We start from the raw sequence: 22,825 nt of genomic DNA on the forward strand, positions 1-22,825 counted from the left end.
GCATGCGTGGGACACACACACGGCTCAGCCACCCCGCACGGCTCAGCCACCCCGCACGGCTCAGCCACCCCGCACGGCTCAGCCACCCTGGACTCCCCTTCCTGCCCCACACGCTGGACGATGGCCCACCCTTGCCCACCCTGCCGCTGAGCAGGGCCACATGACTCCGGCAGGACCGTGAGGGGCCGCTGGGCGACACGGGCCACTTTGTGTAAATTTCCAGTGTGAGACCCTCACCCTCCTGTGTCCCTCTGCAGTTCCCGGTGACTTTGCTGCAGGACACGAGGGCTCAATCAGCCCGAATCCCTGGTGAGTGAGGGCAGCAGGTGACCCCTGCCCTGGGCACTGGTCCTCATGGCCTCTGCTGTCCAGAGAAGGGAAGACAGCCCCAGAGAGCAGCCCAGTGACCCAGTCCCTAGGGCAGAAGCAGAAAGGCCGCCTGTGCCCACGTCATGGGCACACTGCCCCAGGCTGCCAGCCCTTACACCGCTCAGCCCCAGGGACCCAGAAGGCCAGCGTCGTGGACCACGGCACCCGCGCCCACGGCTCACCCCGGCTGAAGTGCTCCGCCTCCTGCCAGAAGGCCCTGTGCTGCTGCGTGAGCAGCTCCTCCTTCTGCCGCCCGGACAGCTTCCCCTCACCGGCCAGCAGCTCCAGGCCACGGGAGATGGCAGCCAGCCGGCACCTCGTCTCCTCCTGGACTTGCAGCTTCAGAAACTCAATCACTTTTGCCATGTGTGCCCGTCCCATCGTCCTCTCCAGGGCATCCTGCAGAAAGAAACACACAGGACCATAGCTGGGGTGTCCTGGGAACCACCAGGGCACGTTAACTCATGGCTGGGAGGAGACTGCCAGGGTCATTAACTAATGGCACTGCCTGGCGATCGGCTTCCGGGAGAGCAGAGCTCAGAGGAATGAACTCCCCTTCTCCTTCATGAGTGAGATCTGGGTCTGCTCCCCAGGTGAGGATTAAGTGCCTCTCCTAGGGGTGCAGGGAGGGTGACGCTGGTTAGCACATAGGCACTTAGTCGCCAGTAGCGCTCCCCAGAGAGCCACTCTCCTAGGAGAGAATCCAGATTTGCAAACAGTCAAGGAGGAAAAGCCACCTTGCTTAGAGTCACCTCCCCTGGCCAATCTGGCCCTGTGGCCCCCACAGGGCTGGGGAGGAAACGCGAAATGCCAGCAGTTCTGGCTTTCTTTCCGGCCCCAGAGAGCCTGACTGGGGACGGCTGAGATTTTCAGGGGATTGATTGGCTTCCAACATGACTCCCCACAGTCAGATTCTGCAGAAGGCCCTCCCCGGCCCCACCTCATCATTTCACAGACCCTTAGAAAAGACAGGGGGAAATGTCCACCCAGGCAGCCAAGGCCCTGCACACCCGAGAGCGGCTGCTCGTGGAATGAGAGTAAGGGGGAAAGGAGGAGCGGGCGGGGGCCTCGGCATCTCCCTCGGCACAGACTCTGCACCCCCTACACCCAACCACGCCTCGCTCAGGCCTGTCCTCAGTGCTGGGCCGAGGCCACGGGCCAGTCCTGCTCCCCAGCCTCCCATCTCTGCCTCAGGCTCTAACCCCACCTCACAGACCAGGGGGCCTTTCAGAGATGCTGATGCTTCTGTCAGCCATGGCCCCAAACCCTCCTGTTGCTGCCCTGAGATCAAGTCCAACGCCCCGGGCGTGGTGCAGGAAGCTCTGTGGGGCTTTGTCCCACACACCTGCCTGCTCCCGGCCACCCAGTCTCTGCACATGCGGAGCCCTCCTCCTGGAACACCCTCGCTGCCTCCTCTCACTCCCCTGCCTGGCCAGGTTCTTCTCATCCTCACGGGTTCTGTGGTCCTTCCCTGCTTGTCCCCACCCTCACTGGTCCCCTGCTCTGTTCCCCACTGCCCCAGGGTTCCTGTCTTCGAGGAGGTGATTGTGAGGGGCAGTCCTAGCCTGGACTGAGAGCCCTTGAAGACAGGGGCCAGGCCTGAGTTGCCCATGTCCCCATTGACCAGCCATGGCCACACTGCACTGAGCTGCACTGGCCTCTGTTCCCACAAGACCAGGGCAAGAATATCCCCCAGTGATGGACACGGATGGCGAGGCTCATTCCAGCAGCCTGTGACCACTAGAGGGCACACGAGGATAAGCGGAGGTGCTGGGTGGACCACAGGAAGACCGGCTCTGGCCACCTCTAAAGAACACAGGAGGATGTTGAGAACCCAACACAGGCTGACTAGGGTAGGGTGCAATCGATGGGCTTATATTGGAGGGAGGATGAGAGTGGAGAGAGGTGCATGAGAAAAGGGATGTGGGATGTGGGATGGGGGCCCCGACCTGCTCTGAGTATGGCTGAGTCCTCGACAGTGCCGGGCTCAGACTTGGCTCCTTGGACCTGGGCACAAGCTCCTCACCTGACCCCCGCCACATAGATTTGACGTGAGGATTAAGTAAGTCAAAATATGTCAAGCATTGAGAACAAGGGCCGGGGCACTGTGAGCCTCTGAGTGTTAGCTGTTTTCATCATTATCTACAGCCGGTCCCCACATTTGTCTTGGCAGCTGTTTATTTCTTGTGTGTCTCAAGAAACTGAATCTGATCACCGCCAGGGTCCCTTTGAAGGGCTCTTCCAGTTTTAATATTCAGAGATGCACATTCCAGCTCCAAATGCCCAGGCCAGAAAGATGGGATGCCACTGTGGGAATTCCAACTCTTCTGGGTTCTGAGATACAGAAGCCATATTTTCCCCCTTTGGTACCAGGCACAGGTATGCAGGCACAGTGAATCCATCCCTCTTCTATGTCTATACAAACATAGACCGTGTAGCCCTGTCCACGCATCATTACAATAATTTGTTGTTGTCTGTTTCTTCTGCTGACATGTGGCCTGTGGGGCTCTAATGACTAACAAGTACTGAATGTTTCCTATGTGCTGGGCTCTGCTCTAAAAAGTCTATATATAGACGAGTCTTTAACACTCTCAACTACCCCTGTGAGAGAGCAGGTGCTATTACAGCCCCCATTGCACAGATGATGAAACCAAGTCATAGAGAGGTTAAATTATCTGCCCAAGATCACTTAGCTAACGAGTGGCAAGACTGCAGCGGGAGCTCCAGTTTCTTCCCCGAGCCTGCATTCCTAACCTCTGCAATATGGTTTCCATTAACAGCATGTGGCACACAGTAGGTGCTCATTAAACACTGGCTGAAGGACAGTCATGCTGTTAAACTGGATGATCCCTTTTCGTCTTCCTGTTTGGAAGTTATTGGCTGATACTCTGGCCAGAGTCAGCTAAGGATGTATTTTCTTTTTTCTGCATCAATATCCTGCTGATAGCAAAAGAAAAAAATAAAGGAAGAAAAATCTTTCACCTTTGCAGAGCATTAATATGAGTCAGCAGCCCTATCAAACTGAAATCCAATTCAAAGGGGCTTGGGTAGCAAACCAGGCAGCTTCAGGCCCAGGCTCAGCGATGTCATTAGACAGGACAGGGATCTCAGGTGGGTCCCTGAGTGGGCTCCTTATCAGTACGCTGCGAATCAAATATCTTCCAAGCCTAGCTTTCGGTAGTGTTGAGAGAAAAAGCAGGTCATGTGTGCATATGCTGAGAAAAAGCATATGAAGTTCTCAAACCACTGTGTGGACGTGGGGGTCTTGTTACAGTGTAGACCTGTGTGGGAGGGGTGGAGGGCAGAATTCTGCATTCTAACCAGCTCCCAGTGCTGCCGATGCTGTGGTCTGCGGATCACACCTGGAGGAGCAGAACGGATTGGGAGAGGCCTGCGGTGTGCAAGGGGTGGTGAGGGTCTGCCGAGGCTCGGCTTTCTCACGGGTCCGAGGAGCTGAGTCTGTGCTGAGGGCGGGGAGGCCACTGGAGGGTTCTGAGCCGAGCAGCCACAGCGGCTGGTGCACAGGACAGGGAAATGGGCGCAGAGCAGCATCAGGGGACTCATTCCCTGGGCCTAGTACACACTGACTGGTGCACACAGGACAAGCCCAATGTGTACCAGGAGGAACCCAATGGTGACTGGGGTATTAGGAGTCACTCAGCATCTACCCAGGCCCTGTCTGTGGCAACTCTTAGCCCTATTATTTTATTAATAGAGGAACAGACGCTCAGAGAGGCTAAGTAATGTGTTCAAGATCACACAGCTCCTAACAACAGAGCCCAGAGTCAAAGCTGCATTTGCAGATTTCTCTCCCATGAGTGTCCAACCCTTTGAATGTGAGGACTTTTTTGCTTATCTGTGGTTGGCAGGTTTCACAAAAATAAGCAGGGACCTTTTTTGTGTTTTGGGGTTTTTTGCTCATCAGCTATTGTTAGTGTTAGTGTATTTTATATGTGGCCTAAGACAATTCTTCTTGCAATGCGGACAGGGAAGCCAAAAGGTTGGACACTCATGTACCAGGGGTTTGTATCCCTGGCCTCCCATCAGAATAGTTCACAGAGTTTTAAAACCCACAATGCCAGGGCCTCCACTCCAGACCAATCACATAAGAACCTCAGAGTGAAGGCCAGGAAAAGGCATTGTTTAAGAACTCTGCAGGCAAAACAGGGCAGTCAGGAAAGTAAATCAATGCTGTGTCTACACCAGTGGGCGTCAACCCCAGCACCCACTGTCGTCATTGGGGAGCTCTAAAAACCCTAGTGCCCAGTCAGGTTGCACCCCAGTCTGATTAAGTCAGAAACTCTGGGATGGAGACCCATCTGGGGCCCAAGAATCAGTACTTTTTAAAGCTCCCCAGATAATTTCAATGTGTAATTTCAAGTTTAGGACCAGTGTTCTATGCTGTAGTAATACTGAGCTGGCCAGAATCTTTACTCATTGGATGGATGGATGGATGGATGGATGGATGAATGGATGAATGGATGGATGGATGGATGGATAGATGGATGGATAGATGGATGGATGGATGAGTAGGTGGATGGATGGGTGGATGGGTAGATGGGTGGGTGGGTGGATAAATGGGTGGGAGGGCAGATGGATGGATGGGTGGATGGATGGGTGGATGGATGGATGGGTGGATGGATGGATGGATGGATGGATGGATGAATAAATGGGTGGGAGGGTAGATGGATGAGTAGATGGATAGATGGGTGGATGGGTAGATGGGTGGATGGATGGGTGGATGGGTGGATGGGTGGATGGATGGATGGATGGATGGATGGATGGATGGATGGGTCAATGGGTGGATGGCTGGGTGGATGGATGGATAATAAATAAATGGATGAATACATGGATGAATGAATTTACTGTTTTTGGTTTTTTTTTTTCCCCTGAGGCTCTACATAACCAGCTACAACATGAATCTGTTAGATTTAATGATGTCAAGCCTCGGGATTCCAAATCTCTAGTCTGAATATCTTTATGTTCCCTGCCGCCCCCTCCAGCATTACCAGAGCCTGCAGCTCCTGAGAATCGCACAATAGCCCTTCGGCGGCAATCATTCTTTCCGTCAGAGTCATCACGAGCTGTCGGGCTTTGGAGCTGGAACACTTAAACTGGTCCACAAGAAAGTGCTGGATGTTCGCCATCTGTTTCCAGAAAGCTTCCATCTGTGAAATGAGCACAAGCAACATGAAGTGAGGGAAAAACTTACTTAAGAAAGCCAAACGGTGCATGCTTGGGAATTACAATTCACTCCTTATCACAAATAAGGATTCTAAACGATTCTACAATTTCAGTGAGTTTATCTTGGCAACAATCACATTCTACAGTAAAGTTCCTTCTGGTTCCATTGCAAGTGCCAGTCAGTTTTGCGACAGTGTTCCAGCAGACACAAGAGCACTGCTGCTAAGGTAAGAAAGCGGTAGCTTGTCCAGCCTACAGACTCTTGCATGGGTCATTACAGCTACCTAGGGGCAGATGAAATGTGACAATGCGCTCATAGAAGCTTTGGGAATTTTAAAAGGGATTAAATACTTCCTGGAAGTAAAAGTATAAACTGACGTTTAAATGTTAGTTTTTGTTCTAAAAGTACAAAAGCTTAATATGGCAGAGATGATGCTGACCATGAAAACATTTTGCTTTAAAATCTTCCCGCCCCCTCATTTTATCAGGAGCAGAGCTGGGAATTCCTAAGTGGCTTAGAATGCAGGAGGTCTAATTGTGTCATCACAGCCAGTCAGAGCTCTAAGGACAATGACACTAGGAATCTGAACAACTTTCCCTCATGGCCCACAGGCTATTCACCAGGCTCTGTGCTTCACACATTTGATATCATGATAAAGTATCTATCTGGAGATGTAGGAACGGGCTCGGGGGAGTCAGGTCACTTGTCAGAGGTCATGGAGCCAATGAAAGCCAGGATTTGGCTCAGTCCCATTTAACTCCACCGCTGCGGTTGCCTCCATCTCAGCTCAGCCTCTCAGAGGCTGAAATGGACACATCTGGCTGGACCAGGCATGGGAGGGGGCAGGGGTTAGTGACACCAGAAACCCATGCTGATCTTGTTGCTGTGACTCAAGGTCATGAAACTCTGTCAGCCTCAACTGCGGCGTTGGTCTGGCTCTGCCAGGAGGAAGCCTGCACCCAGATGAATGCCCCCTATCAATGCAGCTTCCCATCTCAGGGCCCCATTGCCTCCCAGTAAACCCCACACATGCTGCTGGTCAGCTCCTCCTCCCATCCCTGCCAAGAGGGACCTCAAACCTGCCTGGCACCCTCATGTTCTCACCTTGCTCTTCCCCTTGGAGCCATCAAATGACATGCCTCCCACCTGACATGAGACTGCAGACTGTCACACCGCCAACTCGGCACACCCTGCTCTGCTTACACCAACTGCTTACGCCAACTCTGCACACCCTGCTCTGATTCTCTTGGCGTCTGTGACCTGACTTTCTCCTGCTTCTGCAAAGCCCATCCAATTCCTCCTCTGCTTTCTTGTCCCAATTCTTCTCATCCCCTCCTCCTTAAATACGGGCAGGATTCAAGATTTGACACCAAGCTCTTTTCTCTTCCCATTTTACACACATTTCTAGGCCAGAGATCACCATTTTTGGAGGTCACCAATACTTTGGAGAATCTTCTGAAAACTCCGAACCCTCTCCCTGAGAAAGGCAGACATGGACAAGATGCTGCACATAGCATTGGGGGTTCTGTGGACCACGGGAATCCAGGCTGTGCCCTCTTCCTTAGCATCCTGGTCCACAGTTCTAAGAACTTTCTAGCCCTCCAGGTCCTCTAACCTGGGCTCTCATGGAGACCCTCCATCTCCAAGCCTCTCCTCTCAACACTGGACCTATTCAGAGGAGAGGAGCACTGGCTCCCTCCCTCCCATGAGCTTCTTGCTCTGGGGCCCTTATTTTAGCAGCACTGACCCTGGACCCCCTCCACCTCCCCACCTGCCGCCCCTTGGTAGACCACCATAGCTTCTCTCACATGTTTCCTCACCTCTCCGTCCTATTGCAGTTGCCTTAATAAAGTTCCTGCTGGACTAGGCCAGTAGCTCTTCACCACCCTCCACTCAGTGCCTGGGCAGCCCTTCTAAAGGAGAAGCTGAACCCAGCTACTCCCTGCTTCAAAGCTTCAGTGACTCCCACCTCGCTGGCATAAGACAGAAGCCCTCTGGCCAGATCCCTCTGGCTTTACCTTACCTGGACTTGCTCTCAGCCCTCTTTAGCTCCTGTCTCCGCCTCATCACTGGCCAGCACCCACACTTCTCCCAGCCAGCCTCTCCAGGGCCCGTTCTTCTGTGGAGGCTTTCCTAAGCCTGGGGTAAAACGAACTCTTCCCTCCACTGTGCCTGCCTTGGGCCTTCTCCTGTGCTTCCTTCTATTACAAGACATGTCACCCTGTGAAGCCCTCACCTGCTCACCTGTTCATCTCTCCCGGCCTCTCTCAGGCAGGGCCATGTCTAAATGGTTTTGAGTCCCCAGTGCCCAGCACAATCCCTGGTGAAGAGCGAGTGCCAAGGACATGTTTGTTTAATACATAGTATACGAACAGGGGGTGGAAGAATCCAAAAGAAAAGAAAAAGATGTTTCAGGGAAGCCATTCTGTCTAGAATTTAAAACATGCTTTCATGAGCGATGCCTAGCAGCTTTCTTCTACTCTATTCCAAAGGGCAGTGATGACATCAAGGGTTACAGCAATCTTTGCTTTGAATGACAGAAAGACTAATCTGAAATTTAAATGAGGATAATTCATGATATAAAAAATAAACCTCCCTTTGTGAATTGTTGCTGCTTAATTACTTCTTCCCTATCACTTAGCATCAGAAACTGGATCCTGCCTCTAGGGCAGAATGCGATAGGGGAATTCAAGTATTAGGCACACTTCTAACTATCATCTCTCTAATTTAGCCAATTTAACTGTTTTAGAAACCAAAATTTGTGTACAGGAAAGAAAGTCTGGCACGCACATTATCGATTAGCTGTTCAGAGTATTCCCTCTCCTTCTTTTCCACATCAGCCAGACTGATGTACTCAGAGTCACCAGCCCCCGACATTTCTGTGTTTGACAGTTTGACCTGAAGTCCCTTTTCTAGATCCTCCAAATCCTGAAGAAGAAGAAAAAAAGAAACCAAATAAACAAAGAAAAAGTTTAGTGTGTCTTAAATTCTAGAAAAATAAATGTTTTTATTTTTCACATTTCACAAAATATTTTTTAAAAATAGTTAAATGCTCTGGGGGTTGTTGTACATGAGGTTTGATAATAAACCTATTAGCAACAAACTCATTTTCTCATTAAACATAGAGCCTCAAGAATAATGAATTATTTTCTTCTATATCCTCCCTCAAAAAAAAATTATACCATACTTTCAAAATCAATAAAATAGTATCTTTCAATCATTCTGAAGTCCTGGAAAATATCATGACATCCAGTGGGTTGGAAAGGAATGTTTCTTTGCTCTTCTTCTGGTTTTCCTGGGAAAGAAGGACACCCCGGGGCCGGAAGTGGTGTGTATTTGATTGGTTGGTTTAAAAGCCAGAAGCTTGCCCAGCCTCTTCCTGTTTGTGATGGGCCAGTCAGGGGAGGCCACTGCTCTAGTGTGATGTCAGCCTAGAGTGAACTGGGTAGCCAAGGCCTTGTTTCTGTGTGGGGAAGCCTGAGGTGGCCCAGCATTGCCCATTACTAGCTAGGTAATTGAGTGAATTCTGGGATTCAGTATTAGGAAGCCATGATAGCTGTGCACTGAAGCCACGTCCTCCAAGCTGGCCTCTAATCAGTAATAAAGCTACATTTCCATATCTGTCTTCCTGACTCTCTCAAATGATTCTGAACTCAGGAAGGAAAAGGTCAGTCCTAAGAATAGAGTCCTACAAACCCCAATATAGAGTGTGGGAGACAGTTCCATTTTCTCTATGTTCCTTGTCACATAGCCAACAGTGTGGAATGGGTCCAGGTACATTAGGAAAAATAACATTGATATAAACTACTATTGAAGACCCAAGCTGAGGCCATATGTGTTTTCTAATCCTCACAGCATCTCTGCAAAAGAGAAATTATGACCCATTTCCAGGTGAGAAAGCTGGTTTATGGAAGGTAAGATAGTTTGTCCAAAGATGCCCAGGCAGGAAGGGGCAGTGCTAGGCTTGTCCTTACTCTTCCAAATTCTGGGCACTCCTTGTCCTCTTCTGAAAGTTTCAAGGTTATTGCAAGTGTTAAATGAAATTATGCATTTAAATCACTTGGCTAGACAAATAGTAGCCACTATTATAATTAACATGCTTGCTTAAGTTCAAACAGCCTTGTTTAACTGGTAGAGATGAGGTCTGCAGACTTCAGGGCTCTTATTCTTTCCATTATAACAGACAGTATTGTTTCATTATTCCTAATACAATTATAAATGTCATCATCATCATTATCATTTTTGCCATTGGAAAGTCATTTGAACTCATGGAGTCTCAGTTTCCTCAGCTGTAAAACAAAAATAATAATGGCCACTCACAGGGTTGTCATAACTATTAAATGAAATAATGTATGTCAAGCACCATGTGCACTGCCTGAGGACCATGACCATGGTGGTGGTACTGAGGATGACAGTGAAGACAATGATGTCCTTCCTCCTTCCTGGGATGCAGTGAGTCATCCTTCCTCATGGAATCCAGTGGAGTAAAGAAGCAGCATCCCTTCCCAAACCCCCAGGTCTCACGGTGGTGGGAACAAGGACAATGATGATATGATGAGGACTCTAATGAAGGTGAAGGTAGAGGTAGCAGTAAAGATGATAAAGATGGTGATGATGGTGGTGCTGATGAAGACTATCACGACAATGATGCGATGATGATGGTGGTAATGAGAATGATGACAGTAACAATGATGGTGATAATGAAAATGATGGCAGGGGATGATGAAGAAGAGGCTGGTGATAGCAGTAATGAGAATAATGATGACAATGATGGTGAGGATAAGGTGAGATAGGAGACTGGCAGGACTTGTTTTCTGATCACAACCCTGCTGATCAAAACGGGATCTGGTCCAGACAGGATAAAGTGAAGAAACCAGCAGGAACCAGTGGATGGTGATGAAAGTGATCCCTTGCTGCCCTCGTTGCGCATTAGCATAAGACACTCCCACCAGCACAACCACAGATTACAAATGGCATGTCAACAACTCAAAAGTTACTACTCCTTTCTATGGCAACAACCCAGAAGTTACTATCCCCTTTTTAGAAAGTTCTAAATAAACTGTCTCTCAATTTGCGCTGAACTGCCCCTTAATTTGCATGTAATTGAAAGTGGGTTTACAAGAGTATAAATACAGTTGCCAAGCACCCATATGTTACCAACTCTGGGCACACTATCTATGGGTTGGTCCTGCTCCGCAAGAAGTGGCACCATCCACTAAAAGACTTCCTAAGTAAAGTCAAGTACCCTCCTAGGCTACACCCTATTCTGGAGCTTGCCTGCCCTGCAACACTGGTAGTGGTGATGGCAATGAGGACGAGGATGATGATTATGGTGGTAATGAAGACGATGATGGTGGTGATGGTGGTAATGAGAATGCCAATGATTACAACAATGACAAAAATGATGCTCATGATGATGGTAATGAGGACATGAGGATGGTGATGGTGTTGGTGATGATAGTGGTCATGAGGATGATGATGATGGTGGAAAAGACAGAAAGAATGATGATATCAGTGGTGACAATAGCAAATATGATGGTGGTGATGGTGATGACAACAATGACATGATGAAAAAGAGAACTGTGATAGTAGTAGTGATGGTGATGATGGTACCAAATAAAAACGGTGGTGATAAGATAATGACGCTTTTGGTGGTGGTTGTGATAATGAGGATGATAGCAGCCTTCACATATTCACAGTCTAACTCTAACTATGATGTTGCTTTGGTGCATCATACACATCTCTCTTATCCTTTCTGCACTCTCACAGAACAAGAATTATCTCATTGCACAAAAAAGAAACTAGGATTCTGAGAGCTTGTAAAAGATAAAACCGGGATACCAGCCTCAATCAATCTGACTCTAAGCCCTGATTCTTTGCTGCGCATGAAACAAAATAAACTTTCCATAAAAGACTGAGAATAGAATACAAAGTAGTATACATAGCTATAACCAATAAACAAATTATGTCTTTAAAAATATCCCACACTTATGCTGAAAAAAAATTAACAGTGACCGCCTTTGACTAGTAGATATGACCAATATTCTTTTCTTCGTTGTAAATAGCATTCCAGATTTTAATAATACACTTTTCAAAATATTTGTATACATACTTTTATATTTCACTATACTGTATTAAAAAGTATATATTGTAATAAGCTATTTTATACATAAAAGAAAAATACTTTTGTATCATAAGTTGTATATATTATAATAAACTATTTTTAAGTTACCTTGAAACATAGGTTGAAGACTTACATTTTCCTGTTTTGAAAGGATCTTCTGGTATAATTCATCATCTGACTTCTTTTTAGGAAGAAGGTCAAGGAGGCACATTTTAAAAATCTGAATAAACATCTATTGCCAAGAAAGGAAAGATAACGAAAGAAAAGTTTAACCAATGGTATTTTTGTCTTTTGCTTTCTATTGTCTCTTCCTCCCTCCCTCACTGGCTCTCTCCTTCTTTTCTTCTCTTTCACCCTCTCTTCACACATGTTTTTTGCTGAAGGAAAGGATCTCAGATTATAAATTATGACAGTGGCCCATAATGGATTACATTTTCATGAAGCTTCCTTAAAAAGCTTCATTTCTTCCTCATGCATGTATTCAACAAATATTAGGTGCTTATTCTGTGCAAGGCCCTCCACATCCCCATTTCCATGTGTGAAGCAAATATAAAAAGCAAAGGAGGGTATGCTTCTTTGAAGGAAGAATCAGGGGGATAGTTGTATGGAACTGGAAATGCAAAGTTATCCACGTCAGTCTCCTGTTTCAATGGATGAAGACGTCCTTTAAACCAGGAAGGACCCTCCCATAAGTAGGGATACCCAGGAAAGTAAACAGGGGCCTGTATCCACAATTTCTTGATCTATTCACCCTTGTTAAGACATCTGGATTATTTCCAGTTTGGGGCTATTATGAACAATGCTGCTGTGAACATTTGTGTGAATGTAAGTTGTCATTTCTCTGAGCTAAATGCCCACAAGTGCAATTGCTGGGTCTTCTGGTAATTACAATTTAAGTTTGATAAGAAATTGCCAAAACGTTTTCCAGTATGGCTGCAGGTACCATTTTATATTTCCATCAGCAATGTATGAGTGATCCAGTTTCCCGACATCTTTGCTGGAATTTGGTGTTGTCACTATTTTTTATTTTAGCCATTTTGATGAGTGTGTAGTGATATCTTATTGTGAGTTCAACTTGGATTTTCATGCTGGCTTAATGACATTGAACACCTTTTTAATGTGTTTACTTACCACCTATATATCCTTTTTGGTGAAGTATCTGTTTATGTCCTTCCCATTTTCTAACTGGATTGCTTCCTGTCTTCAGCTGAGTTTGGAAATTTCCTTATCTGGTCTAGGTACTAGTCCTTTGGTGGACATCTGTTTTGCAAACGTTTTCTCTCACTCTGTAGCTTGTCTTCTCATCTTCTTATCGAGGTCTTTTGCAAAGCAAAAGTTTTTAATTTTAATGAATTCCAGTTAATTTTTCCTTTTGTGTGTCATACTTTTGGTGTCAAGTCTGAAAACTCTTTGCCTAGGTCTAAATCCTGGAGATTTTCTCTTACATCATTTTTTCTTTTTCTTTTTCTTTCTTTTTTTTTTTTTTTTTTTTTTTGAGATGGAGTATCACTCTGTCGCCTAGGCTGGAGTGCAGTGGTGTAATCTTGGCTCACTGCAATCTTCACCTCCCGGGTTCAAGCGATTCCCCCACCTCAGCTTCCGGAGTAGCTGGGATTACAAGCATGTGCCACCACACCTGGCTAATTTCTGTATTTTTAGTAGAGATGGGGTTTCACCACATTGGCCAGGCTGATCTTGAACTCCTGACCTCAAGTGATCCACCCACCTCAGCCTCCCAAAGTGCTAGGATTATAGGTGTGAACCAACCATGCCTGGCAATATTTTTTCTAAAAGATTTATAGTTTATTGTTTACATTTAAGTGTGTGATCCCTTTTGAGCTAAATTTTGTATAAGGTGTGAAGTTTAGGTTGAGGTTCTTTTGTCGTTTTTATTGTTTATGGATGTCCAATTACTCCAGTACCATTTATTGAAAAGCTCATCATTCCTCCATTGAAGTGCTTTTGCCTCTTTGTCAAAGGTCATTTAGATATAATTGTATGGTAAGGCATTTTCTTTTTCTTTTATGAACTGGTAAGGCTTTGTTGTTTTTTTTTTTTTTTTTCTTTTTTTGAGACGGGGTTTCTCCGTCTTGCCTGGGCTGGTCTCGAACTCCTGAGCTCATGCAACCTGCCTGCCTCTGCCTCCCAAAGTGCTGGGATTACAGGCATGAGCCACTGCACCCAGCCTGGTAAGGCATTTTTAAATGCAGGGTTTAGCACACTTTTTCAGTAAAGGGTGACACAGCAAATTTTTTTTGGCTTTGCAGGCCATATGATCTCTTTTGCAACTACTCAGTTCTGCAGTTGAGGCATATGCCACACAGGCGCACAGGCAATATGGAAAAGAAGGGGCATGGCCAGATTTGGCTCAAGGGCCACAGTTTTTGATCCTTCTTTTAATGGGTTAAGGCTTGTTAATCACTCTTCTGTGCCAGCCTAATGTACGTATTATATATACTATCACTTCATCTCCATGGCATGCGGGGAGGTTGGTACCATCTTCCCCATTTTGCGGATGAGAAAATGCCCAGCAACTTGCAGGGGCCACTTGCCTCCTGCCACACAGCCACACGCGATAGAGTTGAGATTCGAACCCAGAACTCTGCCCACCAACCTTCACTGTATTTGCCAATGACAATGAGCTCTAAGAAGAAAGTGGCTTTCTACCCACTGAAGATTGATATAGTGTAAGATATAATAACATTATTTTTGCAAGATGTTAGTTTTGAATCTACTTTCTTCCTGACCCCAAATGAATCAGTAATGTTTACAGCCCTCATCCTCTCCCTTTCCATAGTGCCAACTCTGACATAGTTACAGACTCAAATGAAGGTACAAAAATAATATAAGCATACCATGGAGATATTGTAGGATTGATTTCAGGCCACCTCAGTAAGGTGAATATCACAATAAAGCAAGTCACACACATTTTTGGGTTTTCCAGTGCATATAAAAGCTATGTTTACACTATACTGTAGTCTAAGAGTACAATAGCAGTATGTCTAAAAAATGTACATACCTTAATTTTAAAAATACCTTCCTCCTAAAAAATGCTAATGATCATCTAAGCCTAAGATGATTATTTAAAAAAAGTTGTTGGGCTGGGTGTGGTGGCTCATACCTGTAATCCCAGGACTTTGGGAGGTGGAGGCAGGCAGATCACGAGGTCAAGAGATCGAGACCCATGCTGGCCAACATGGTGAAACCCCGTCTCTACTAAAAATGCAAAAATTGGCTGGGTGTGGTGGCGCAGGCCTGTAGTGCCAGCTGCTCAGGAGGCTGAGATGGCAGAATCGCTTGAACCCAGGAGGCAGAGGTTGCAGTGAGCTGAGGTCTCCATCTCAAAAAAAAAAAAAAAAAAAAAAGTTGTAATCTTTTAGCTGGTGGAGGGTCTTGTCTCAATGCTGATGACTGCTGACTTATGAGGGTAGTGGCTGCTGAAGGTTAGGGTGGCTGTGGCAGTTTCTTAAAATAAGACAACTCTGAAGTTGGCCACATCAACTGACTCTTCCTTTCACAAAAGATTTCTCTGCAGCATGCCATGCTATTCGATAGCAATTTGCCCACAGTAGAACTTTAAAACTTGGAGTCAATCCTCTCAAACCCTGCAGCTGCTTTACCAAATAAGTTTATATAATATGCTAAATCCATTGTCATGTCAACAACGTTCACAGCATCTTCACCAGAAGCAGATTCCTTCTCTAGAAACCTCACTTTTGTTGCTCATCAATCAGAAGCAGCTCCTCATCCATTCATGTTTCATCATGAGATTGCAGCAGCTCAGTCCCATCTTCAGGCTCCACTTCTAATCCTAGTTTTCTTGCTATTTCCACATTTGCAAAGACTTCCTCCACTGAAGTCTTGAATCCCCTCAAAGTCATTCATGAGGATTGAAATCAACCTCTTCCAAACTCTTGTTCATGTTGATATTTTGACCTCCTCCTATGAATCATGAATATTCTCAGTGGTATCTAGAATGGTGAATCCTTTCTAGAAGGTTTTCAATTTATACTGTTCAAATCCTTCAGAGGAATCACCATCTATGGCAGTTACAGCCTTAAGAAACGTATTTCTTAAATAATAAGACTTGAAAGTTGAAATGACTCTTTGATCAATGGGCTCAGAATGAATGTTGTTAGCAGGCATGAAAATGACATTAACTTCCTTGTACATCTTCATCAGCGCTCTTGGGTGGCCAGGGGTTTTGAAAATGACCAGTAACATTTTGAAGAGAATTTTGTTCTCTGGGCAGTAGGTGTCAACAGTAGGCTTAAATCATGCTATAAACAGCTGTGTTGTGATCCAGGCTTTGTTGCCCCATTTATAGAGCACAGGCAGAGTAGACTTAGCATAACCCTTAAGGGCCCTAGGATTTTCAGAGTGGTGCATGAGCACTGGCTTCAACTTAAAGTCATCTCCTGAATTAGCCCCTAACAAGAGCGTCAGCCTGTTCTTTGAAGCTTTGAAGCCAGGTGCTGACTTCTCCTCTTTAGCTATCAAAGTCTTAGATGGCATCTTCTTCCATGACCACATTGTGCTATTTCATACATGTTGAAAATCTGTTATTTAGGGCAGCCACCTTCCTCAATGATCTTCACTAGATCTTCTGGGTAACTTGCTGAAGCTTCTCCATCAGCACTTGCTGCTGCTTCACCTTGCACTTTTATTTGTTCTGGAGACAGCTTCTTTCTTTAAACCTCATGCTCTGCTGGCTTCAAATTTTTCTTCTGCAGCTTCCTCACCTCTCTCAGCATTCACAGAATTGAAGAGAGTTAGGGTCTTGCTCTGGATTAGGCTTTGGCTTAAAGGGATGTTGTGTCTGGTTTGATCTTCTATGCAGACCACTCAGACTTTCTCCATATCAGCAATAAGGCTGTTTTGCTTCCTTATCATTTGTGCGTTCACTGGAGCGGCACTTTCAATTTCCTTCAAGAACTTTTTCTTTGCATTCACAACTCGGCTATGTGGTATAAGCAGCCCAGCTCTCAGCCTATCTCAGCTTTGAGCTACCTTCCTCACTATGCTTCATAATTTCTAGCTTTTGACTTAAAAGTGAGAGACATGCAACTCTCTTTCACTCAAACACCTAGAGGCCATTGCAGCGTTACTAACTGGCCTAATTTCAATATTAATGTGTCTCAGGGAATAGGGAGGCCCAAGGAGAGGGAATAGCCAGTTGGTGGAGCAGTCAGAACACACAGAACATTTATTAAGTTCGTTGTCTCATACAGATGCAGTTTGTGGTGTCCTCAAACAATTACGATCATAACGTCAAAGGTCACTGATCACAGATCACCATAACACATACAATAATCATGAAAAAGTTTGAAATATTGCAAGAATTACAAAATGTCACACAAAGACATGAAGTGAGCATGTGCTGTTGGAAAAATGGAGCCAATAGACTTGCTGGATGCAGAGTTGCCAAAAACCTTCAATTTGTAAAAAAAAAAAGAAAAAAAAATTTGCAGCATCTCTGAAGCACAATTAAGTGAAATGCAATAACGCCAGGTGTGTCTGCACCAAGTGCCGTGTGCTCCTCCCCCAGGAGTGGTTCTGATGTCACCATGGTGCAGTATCAAAACTGGGAAACTGCCACTGGTTGAATACCGCTGTCTACAGGCCTTATTCAGTTTTCACCCATCTTTATGCACATTTACGTGTGTGCATGTGTGTGCGTGTGTATGTGTGTGTTCTATGCAATTTTACCCCATGTATAGATTCACATAAACGCAGCCACAATCAAAGTAATATTCCAGCACCATGAGAACCCCCTAGTACTGGTGTCCCCCAATCTGTTCTCATCCTGGCCACTCTTTTTATAGAGGTTACACTCCAGCTTCTCCTGCCTCTTGGACAAACCCAGAGCCAGTTTCTTCCTCCTCAGGGCCAGCCAGGGAGCTCCAAGTTTCTGGGATGCATGAGGGCCTCATGTGGTCTGAATAATTTCTGAACCCCAGCTCATCTCTCCCAGGGATATAGAGCTTTAGGTCTCCAGGCAGCACAGCTCCCAGCGGCTCCTCAGGTTCTTACAGTCCCAGCACTCGACAATAGAGTTGTGCTCCTCACAGCAGGAAGGACTGTGCTGGGAAGCAGCTCTCCCAGGGCGGTGCCAATCACACGTGCAACACATTTCTCCTGAGCACCTTTGACGTGCAGGGTGCAGGGCTACACCTGGGCATGCAGGGGCCTTGCACTCAGACCTTGTCCAGGTCTGATTCTGCCATCACCAGCTGTGTGACCTTGGACAAGTGACTTAACCTCTCTGAGCCTCAGGTTCCTTGTTAGTGAAGTGGCAATGTAAACCTTTAAAGAAGATTTAAAGCACCGAGCCTACCAGAGTGTACATGCAGAATAATCGCTGCTGTGACCATGCCAGTCACACAGCTGTGACATGGAGCCCAGGGTTCTACCCACAGAACCCTCTCAAAGTGGGAGAGCTTGACTTCCCAGTAACTCCATATAGCAATAGTTGAAAGGATGTTTTCTTTAAGCCTTTCCTAAAGTGGCCCAGAGAGGTGAAGCAACTTACCCAAACAGCTCCTAGTTGTCAAAGCGTGGACTAGAGCCCAGGTCTCTCTCCCTTAATCCAGTGTTCCTGGAACCTCCCTGGGTTTCCGCCCATGAGACTCCCCGCAGGGAAGCCTGACCATCTCCCCAGCTCTACACTCCCTCAGGTGCCCCCTTCACATTCACATGGTGCTTTGTCACAGGCCTTTGTTATGCTGCCTGCCACTGTTTATTTTGTGACCTCTGTTTACCGCCCTCCCCACTGCCCCAGAGAGTGGGCTCCACAAAGGCAGAGGCCGCCCCTGGTGTCTGACACCGTGCCTGGCAGTGTGCAGAGGCCGTGCCCCTGTGCTGGATGGTGAGTGATGGTGAACACTCCCTCCAGGACTGCAGGCTGCTCCCTGTGGTCACTCGCTGGCTGTGGGGCGAGGCTGGCCAGGACTACTCTGCTCGCCAACTGGACAGGCTCTGAGCCCAGAAACAACTGGTCCTCCCAGGGAGCATGGAGCCTTGGAGAAAACAGCCAGGGCCGGGTGTAGCTCACTGAGGCAGGCTGCAGACACAGGCTGCCTGGTGGCCCCCATCCAGGGACCTCCATGGGGCTGGGGGTAGAGGGGATGAAGGGCCATGCTCTATTTCTTGAATTCTAGCATATTTACGGTTTCAAACATTGGCACCCGTTTATGAGGCCAGTCAGTCCTGCTTACACAGAGCCCAAGTTTCTTTCAGGCACATCCCCAGTGTGCTATTCTTGTTCTGTTTTTGTTTTTTGAGACAGGATCTCGCTGTGTCACCCAGGTCAGAGTGCAGAGGTGTGATCACAGTTCACTGCAGCCTCCATCTCCTGGACTCAAGTATTCCTCTCACCTCAGCCTCCTGAGTAGTTGGGACTACAGGCATGCACCACTGCAGCAGGCTATGTGTTTGTTTGTTTGTGTTTTTGGCAGAGATACGGTTTTGCCATGTTGCCCAGGCTGTTCTCAAATTCCTGGGCTTAAGCAATCCTCCCACCTCAGCCTCCCAAAGCCTGAGATTACAGTCGTGAGCCACCACACCTCGCCTCCAATGTGACATTCTTGCCCTTCTCCAGTTTGTAAGAGTGCCCTGTAGACATATCTGTGTGTCTGTCCACCTCTGTTCCTAGCTGTCCCCTTTCTCTCATCTGCCTTCTCTCTGCAGGGTCTCATCCCTCAATCAGTAATTCAGAGAATGTGCCTTATGGAGAAATAACACTTATTTTTAACCGCTGTTGTCTTGATGCCTGAATACACCCACCAGGGTTCTGCAGCTACACTGGGACTCGTCTCTCTGGTTTCCCATAGCTCAGGTCTACAGTTGATGCAATAAGAGGCCAGGTGCACCTGGCAGAGACTAATGTTTTCCCCACATCCACAGTTCTGAGTTCTCGTTCATTCAGTCAAGAGAACACGTGGCCCCACAAAAAGGTACTGAACGTCTCATCTCAGCGCCACCCCTGCAGCTTTATCACTTTGGGTAAGTCATCCACCCTGTGCCACAGTTTTCTCACCTGCAGAGTGGACATGATAATGACACCCGCCCCTCTGGGTTGTGCTGAGGTTTAAGGGTGATACTCCTGGGACCTAGCACATAGCAAGACTCAAGAAAATTCATGTTCATAAATATTCTTATCATAATTATCATTCCTTTAAAAATATTATTCTCTTTTAAATATCTCTTATCTCTATCTGCAGCAGGAGGTGGTACCCCGGGAGGAGGACGCATCTTTCTGCTGAGGCCCCTACAGCTCTGGTTAAAGTCAAGGCCATGCCCCACCAACAGGCATGAAGTGCTTTTCCATTGTGTGTCTGGATGCCTGACAGCGCTGCCTTCCCCACCTCGCAGCGGCTCCGTTTCCACTGACGTCTGCCTCTCAAGGGTACCTGGGACTCACTGTACCCAGAGGCCCTGTGCCCAGCTCCTGTCCCCGTGAAAAGGCGGGAATGCGAACATCTCCACCTACCATGTGCTTTTCCTGCCTCAGTGCTGTGTCCAAATGCAGCAGGTCTTTTAAGTGAAGGCTGTAGATACATAGGTCGATGTCTATGCTGCAAAATAAAATGAGAATCGGAAAAGACTTTCAGGGTATCAGAAATGATGAGTCAGGATATTGGCATGTCCCTAATCAGTGCAAGCCACAGCACACCCTGCCTCAGACTCTCATTCTGCAGCACACTGAGGTCCTTACACTTACTCCAGGTTTATAAGAAGGGATCTAATGAGCTATTTGAAACCCACTAACGGCCGGAAGAGAACAGCTGGTGTCAGAGACATAGCTGCCTGGGGCTTCCAAGAGAAAACCAAAGGAGAGAGAGAAGGGAGAGAAATAAAAATGACGTTTCCTCCTTTGAGTATTTTCTAAAAAACATTTTATTTACTTATCTTTTCAGAAACAGGGTTTTGCTCTGTCTCCCAGGCTGGAGTGCAGCGGTACAATCACAGCTCACTGCAGCCTCCACCTCCTGGGCTCAAGCAATCCTCCCTCCTCAGCCTCCTGAGTAGCCAGGACTACAGGCGTGTGCCACCATACCCCGTTGATTTTTGTATTTTATTTTAGAGAGGGGGTCTCACTATGTTGCCTAGGCTGTTCTTGAACTCCTGAGCTCAAGCAATCCACCCACCTTGGCCTCCCAAATGTTGGGATTACAGGCGTGAGCCACGGTGCCCAACCTCAAGCATTTTCATGTCTATCATCACATGTCATCTTTCCTCAGTGCCTTAGCGGAGACATACTCATGCCCATTTTACAGATGCAGAAACTGACTCAGGGAAGAGAGAATCAGAGAAATCAAGTGACCATCAGAGGGTCAGCGGGGGCAGATACACGGCAGAGTGTAAAAGTCTTTGACCTTTTTTCCCTTCAGGCAAATACATTTTAAATGATGACTCTCCCACCCAAACCATTTCAAATCCTCTAAGTCCAAATGCCGAAAGAAAGCCGTTCTAAGCCAGGCCTGGCCAATCCAAGAAGGCCCCTCTTCAATGAAGTCCCTTCTGCCTGGGCCACTTTCAGGCTCAAGGCGCTGAGCCCAGTCTTTTTGCAGCAGCCCTGAGCAGAGGCCGTGCCCTGGCTCATCCCACACCTTGGATTCACGGAATTGTGGAGCAGAGAGAGGCCTGAGGCCTGGTGTGTGAACCTGCCAGCCTGAGTTTCTCGAGCCCCTACCATGTGCAGAGCCCTGTTCTGGGCTGGATCAAACCTGGCTCCGTCACTAACCGCTGTGTGACCAGCAAGTCACGCAACCTCTCTGCGTTTCCCTTTATTCTTTGTGGACTGGGGGAAATGACAGTACAAACTTCACAGGGGTATTAAAAGAAATTCATTCGTTCACTGATTAATACTTATTGATTGCTGAACCTGTCCCAGGCTCCCCCTCACTGGGCAAAATCCTCATGAGATCATCAATCCCTGTAAAGTGATTAGCACTCTGCCCACTTAATCAACTTCACCAGCAGCTAAGGGCATGCCAGTGATTAAATGAGGCCTCCTTGTCATCTCTCCCCGGGGATCAGGCCTGACTCCATAACTCCAGTGTTGGGCAACACAGCACAGGAAGTGACAAATGCATCTGGGGCTCCGACGGTGACGCTGGGTCACTGTGTGTCCCTGGCAGAGTCACTGAACCTCTCCGGGCCTCTGTTTCCTCCTCTGACAATGATGTGACTCCCTGGCCCACTCCAAGAGGACCGGAAGCCTCATCCTCCATCGCCCCCTCTCCTTACCTCTCACAAGCCAGCACCTCGGGGAAGGCGTTCACCCGGAGGAAGGTGCGGCTGAGAAACCTGTCATCGCTGGTGGCCGAGTGGACGCTGGATGAGGAGCTGCAGTCGTCCTTCTCACCCTGGCTCAGGCTCCCCAGGCTGCTGGAAGGGGAGGCCTCTACCGGCTGGTGCGGCAAAACAGCCTGCTTTAAGTTTTCATGCAGAGACGGGTTGGAGGAGCCATCGGCCAGAGGCTGGGGTGGCAGTAGGAAAGTCACACTCATTCCATGTGATGCCTCAGGGATTTGATCTAGTATTCATAATTCTACCAGTGACTCATGCTAGCCGCTCACAGGAAGGCCTGGCTGGAGGAGACTGGCCAGGGTGCCAGCAGATACCACAGAGCTTCCATCCCAGGTTCTGCCACACCCACATCCCAAAGGCCCGAATCACAGTTCACTTGTCCTCATGAGGTCAGCCCCTCTGCACCAGGCTCCTCCTAAACTGCCAACCTGGATCTGTTCCCCGGACACCCAGCTGCACCCTCCTCCCAGCTGCCAACTCTGACTTCCTCCACAGCCAGTGCTTGCCCTGACCCAGTTCTCTCGCTGCTGTCTGACCCCCTGGCCTGCTCCCTCCATGAATCCTGCCAACCACCTGTGCTTTGCCTGCACAGAGCAGGAGTCACCCTCCTGTCCCCTGCCCACCAACGGGCTCCACGCTCCTAATCAAGAAGCTGGAGCACCATGCACACCAGGCCCACAGGGGGTCACAGCCTGGGGCCTGGCACGGCTAGAGGGCCCAGCAAATGTCAGCCTCCACCTCTGGTGGCCCAAGCCACACTGAAGTGGCTCTGGCTTATACGCTCCCGGTCACTTCATAATTCTGGGCCTTTCCAGACTTTGGTCCCCCTGCCT

At 47.6% G+C, this 22,825-nt stretch overlaps 1 protein-coding gene across 7 annotated transcripts in view; it reads right to left on the bottom strand.

Annotated features, from left to right (window-relative positions):
* Positions 1–22,825, bottom strand: part of EVC (EvC ciliary complex subunit 1) — a 92,929-nt gene that overhangs the window by 51,927 nt on the left and 18,177 nt on the right. For 4 of the 7 annotated variants that reach the window (XM_078003148.1, XM_001093155.5, XM_078003149.1 and 1 more), the window contains 6 exons: positions 21,930–22,162; positions 20,170–20,254; positions 11,812–11,910; positions 8,345–8,482; positions 5,379–5,537; positions 552–768 (listed from right to left, as the gene is read on the bottom strand). In XM_078003148.1, coding sequence (XP_077859274.1) covers positions 552–768; positions 5,379–5,537; positions 8,345–8,482; positions 11,812–11,910; positions 20,170–20,254; positions 21,930–22,162 — 931 coding nt within the window. The remainder of the gene's footprint in view (positions 1–551; positions 769–5,378; positions 5,538–8,344; positions 8,483–11,811; positions 11,911–20,169; positions 20,255–21,929; positions 22,163–22,825) is intronic. The other 3 variants (XM_078003150.1, XM_015137932.3, XM_078003151.1) reach the window with 1 other exon arrangement.

This window comes from Macaca mulatta, chromosome 5 (genome assembly GCF_049350105.2).
Source record: "Macaca mulatta isolate MMU2019108-1 chromosome 5, T2T-MMU8v2.0, whole genome shotgun sequence".
NCBI classification, from domain to species: Eukaryota; Metazoa; Chordata; class Mammalia; order Primates; family Cercopithecidae; genus Macaca; species Macaca mulatta.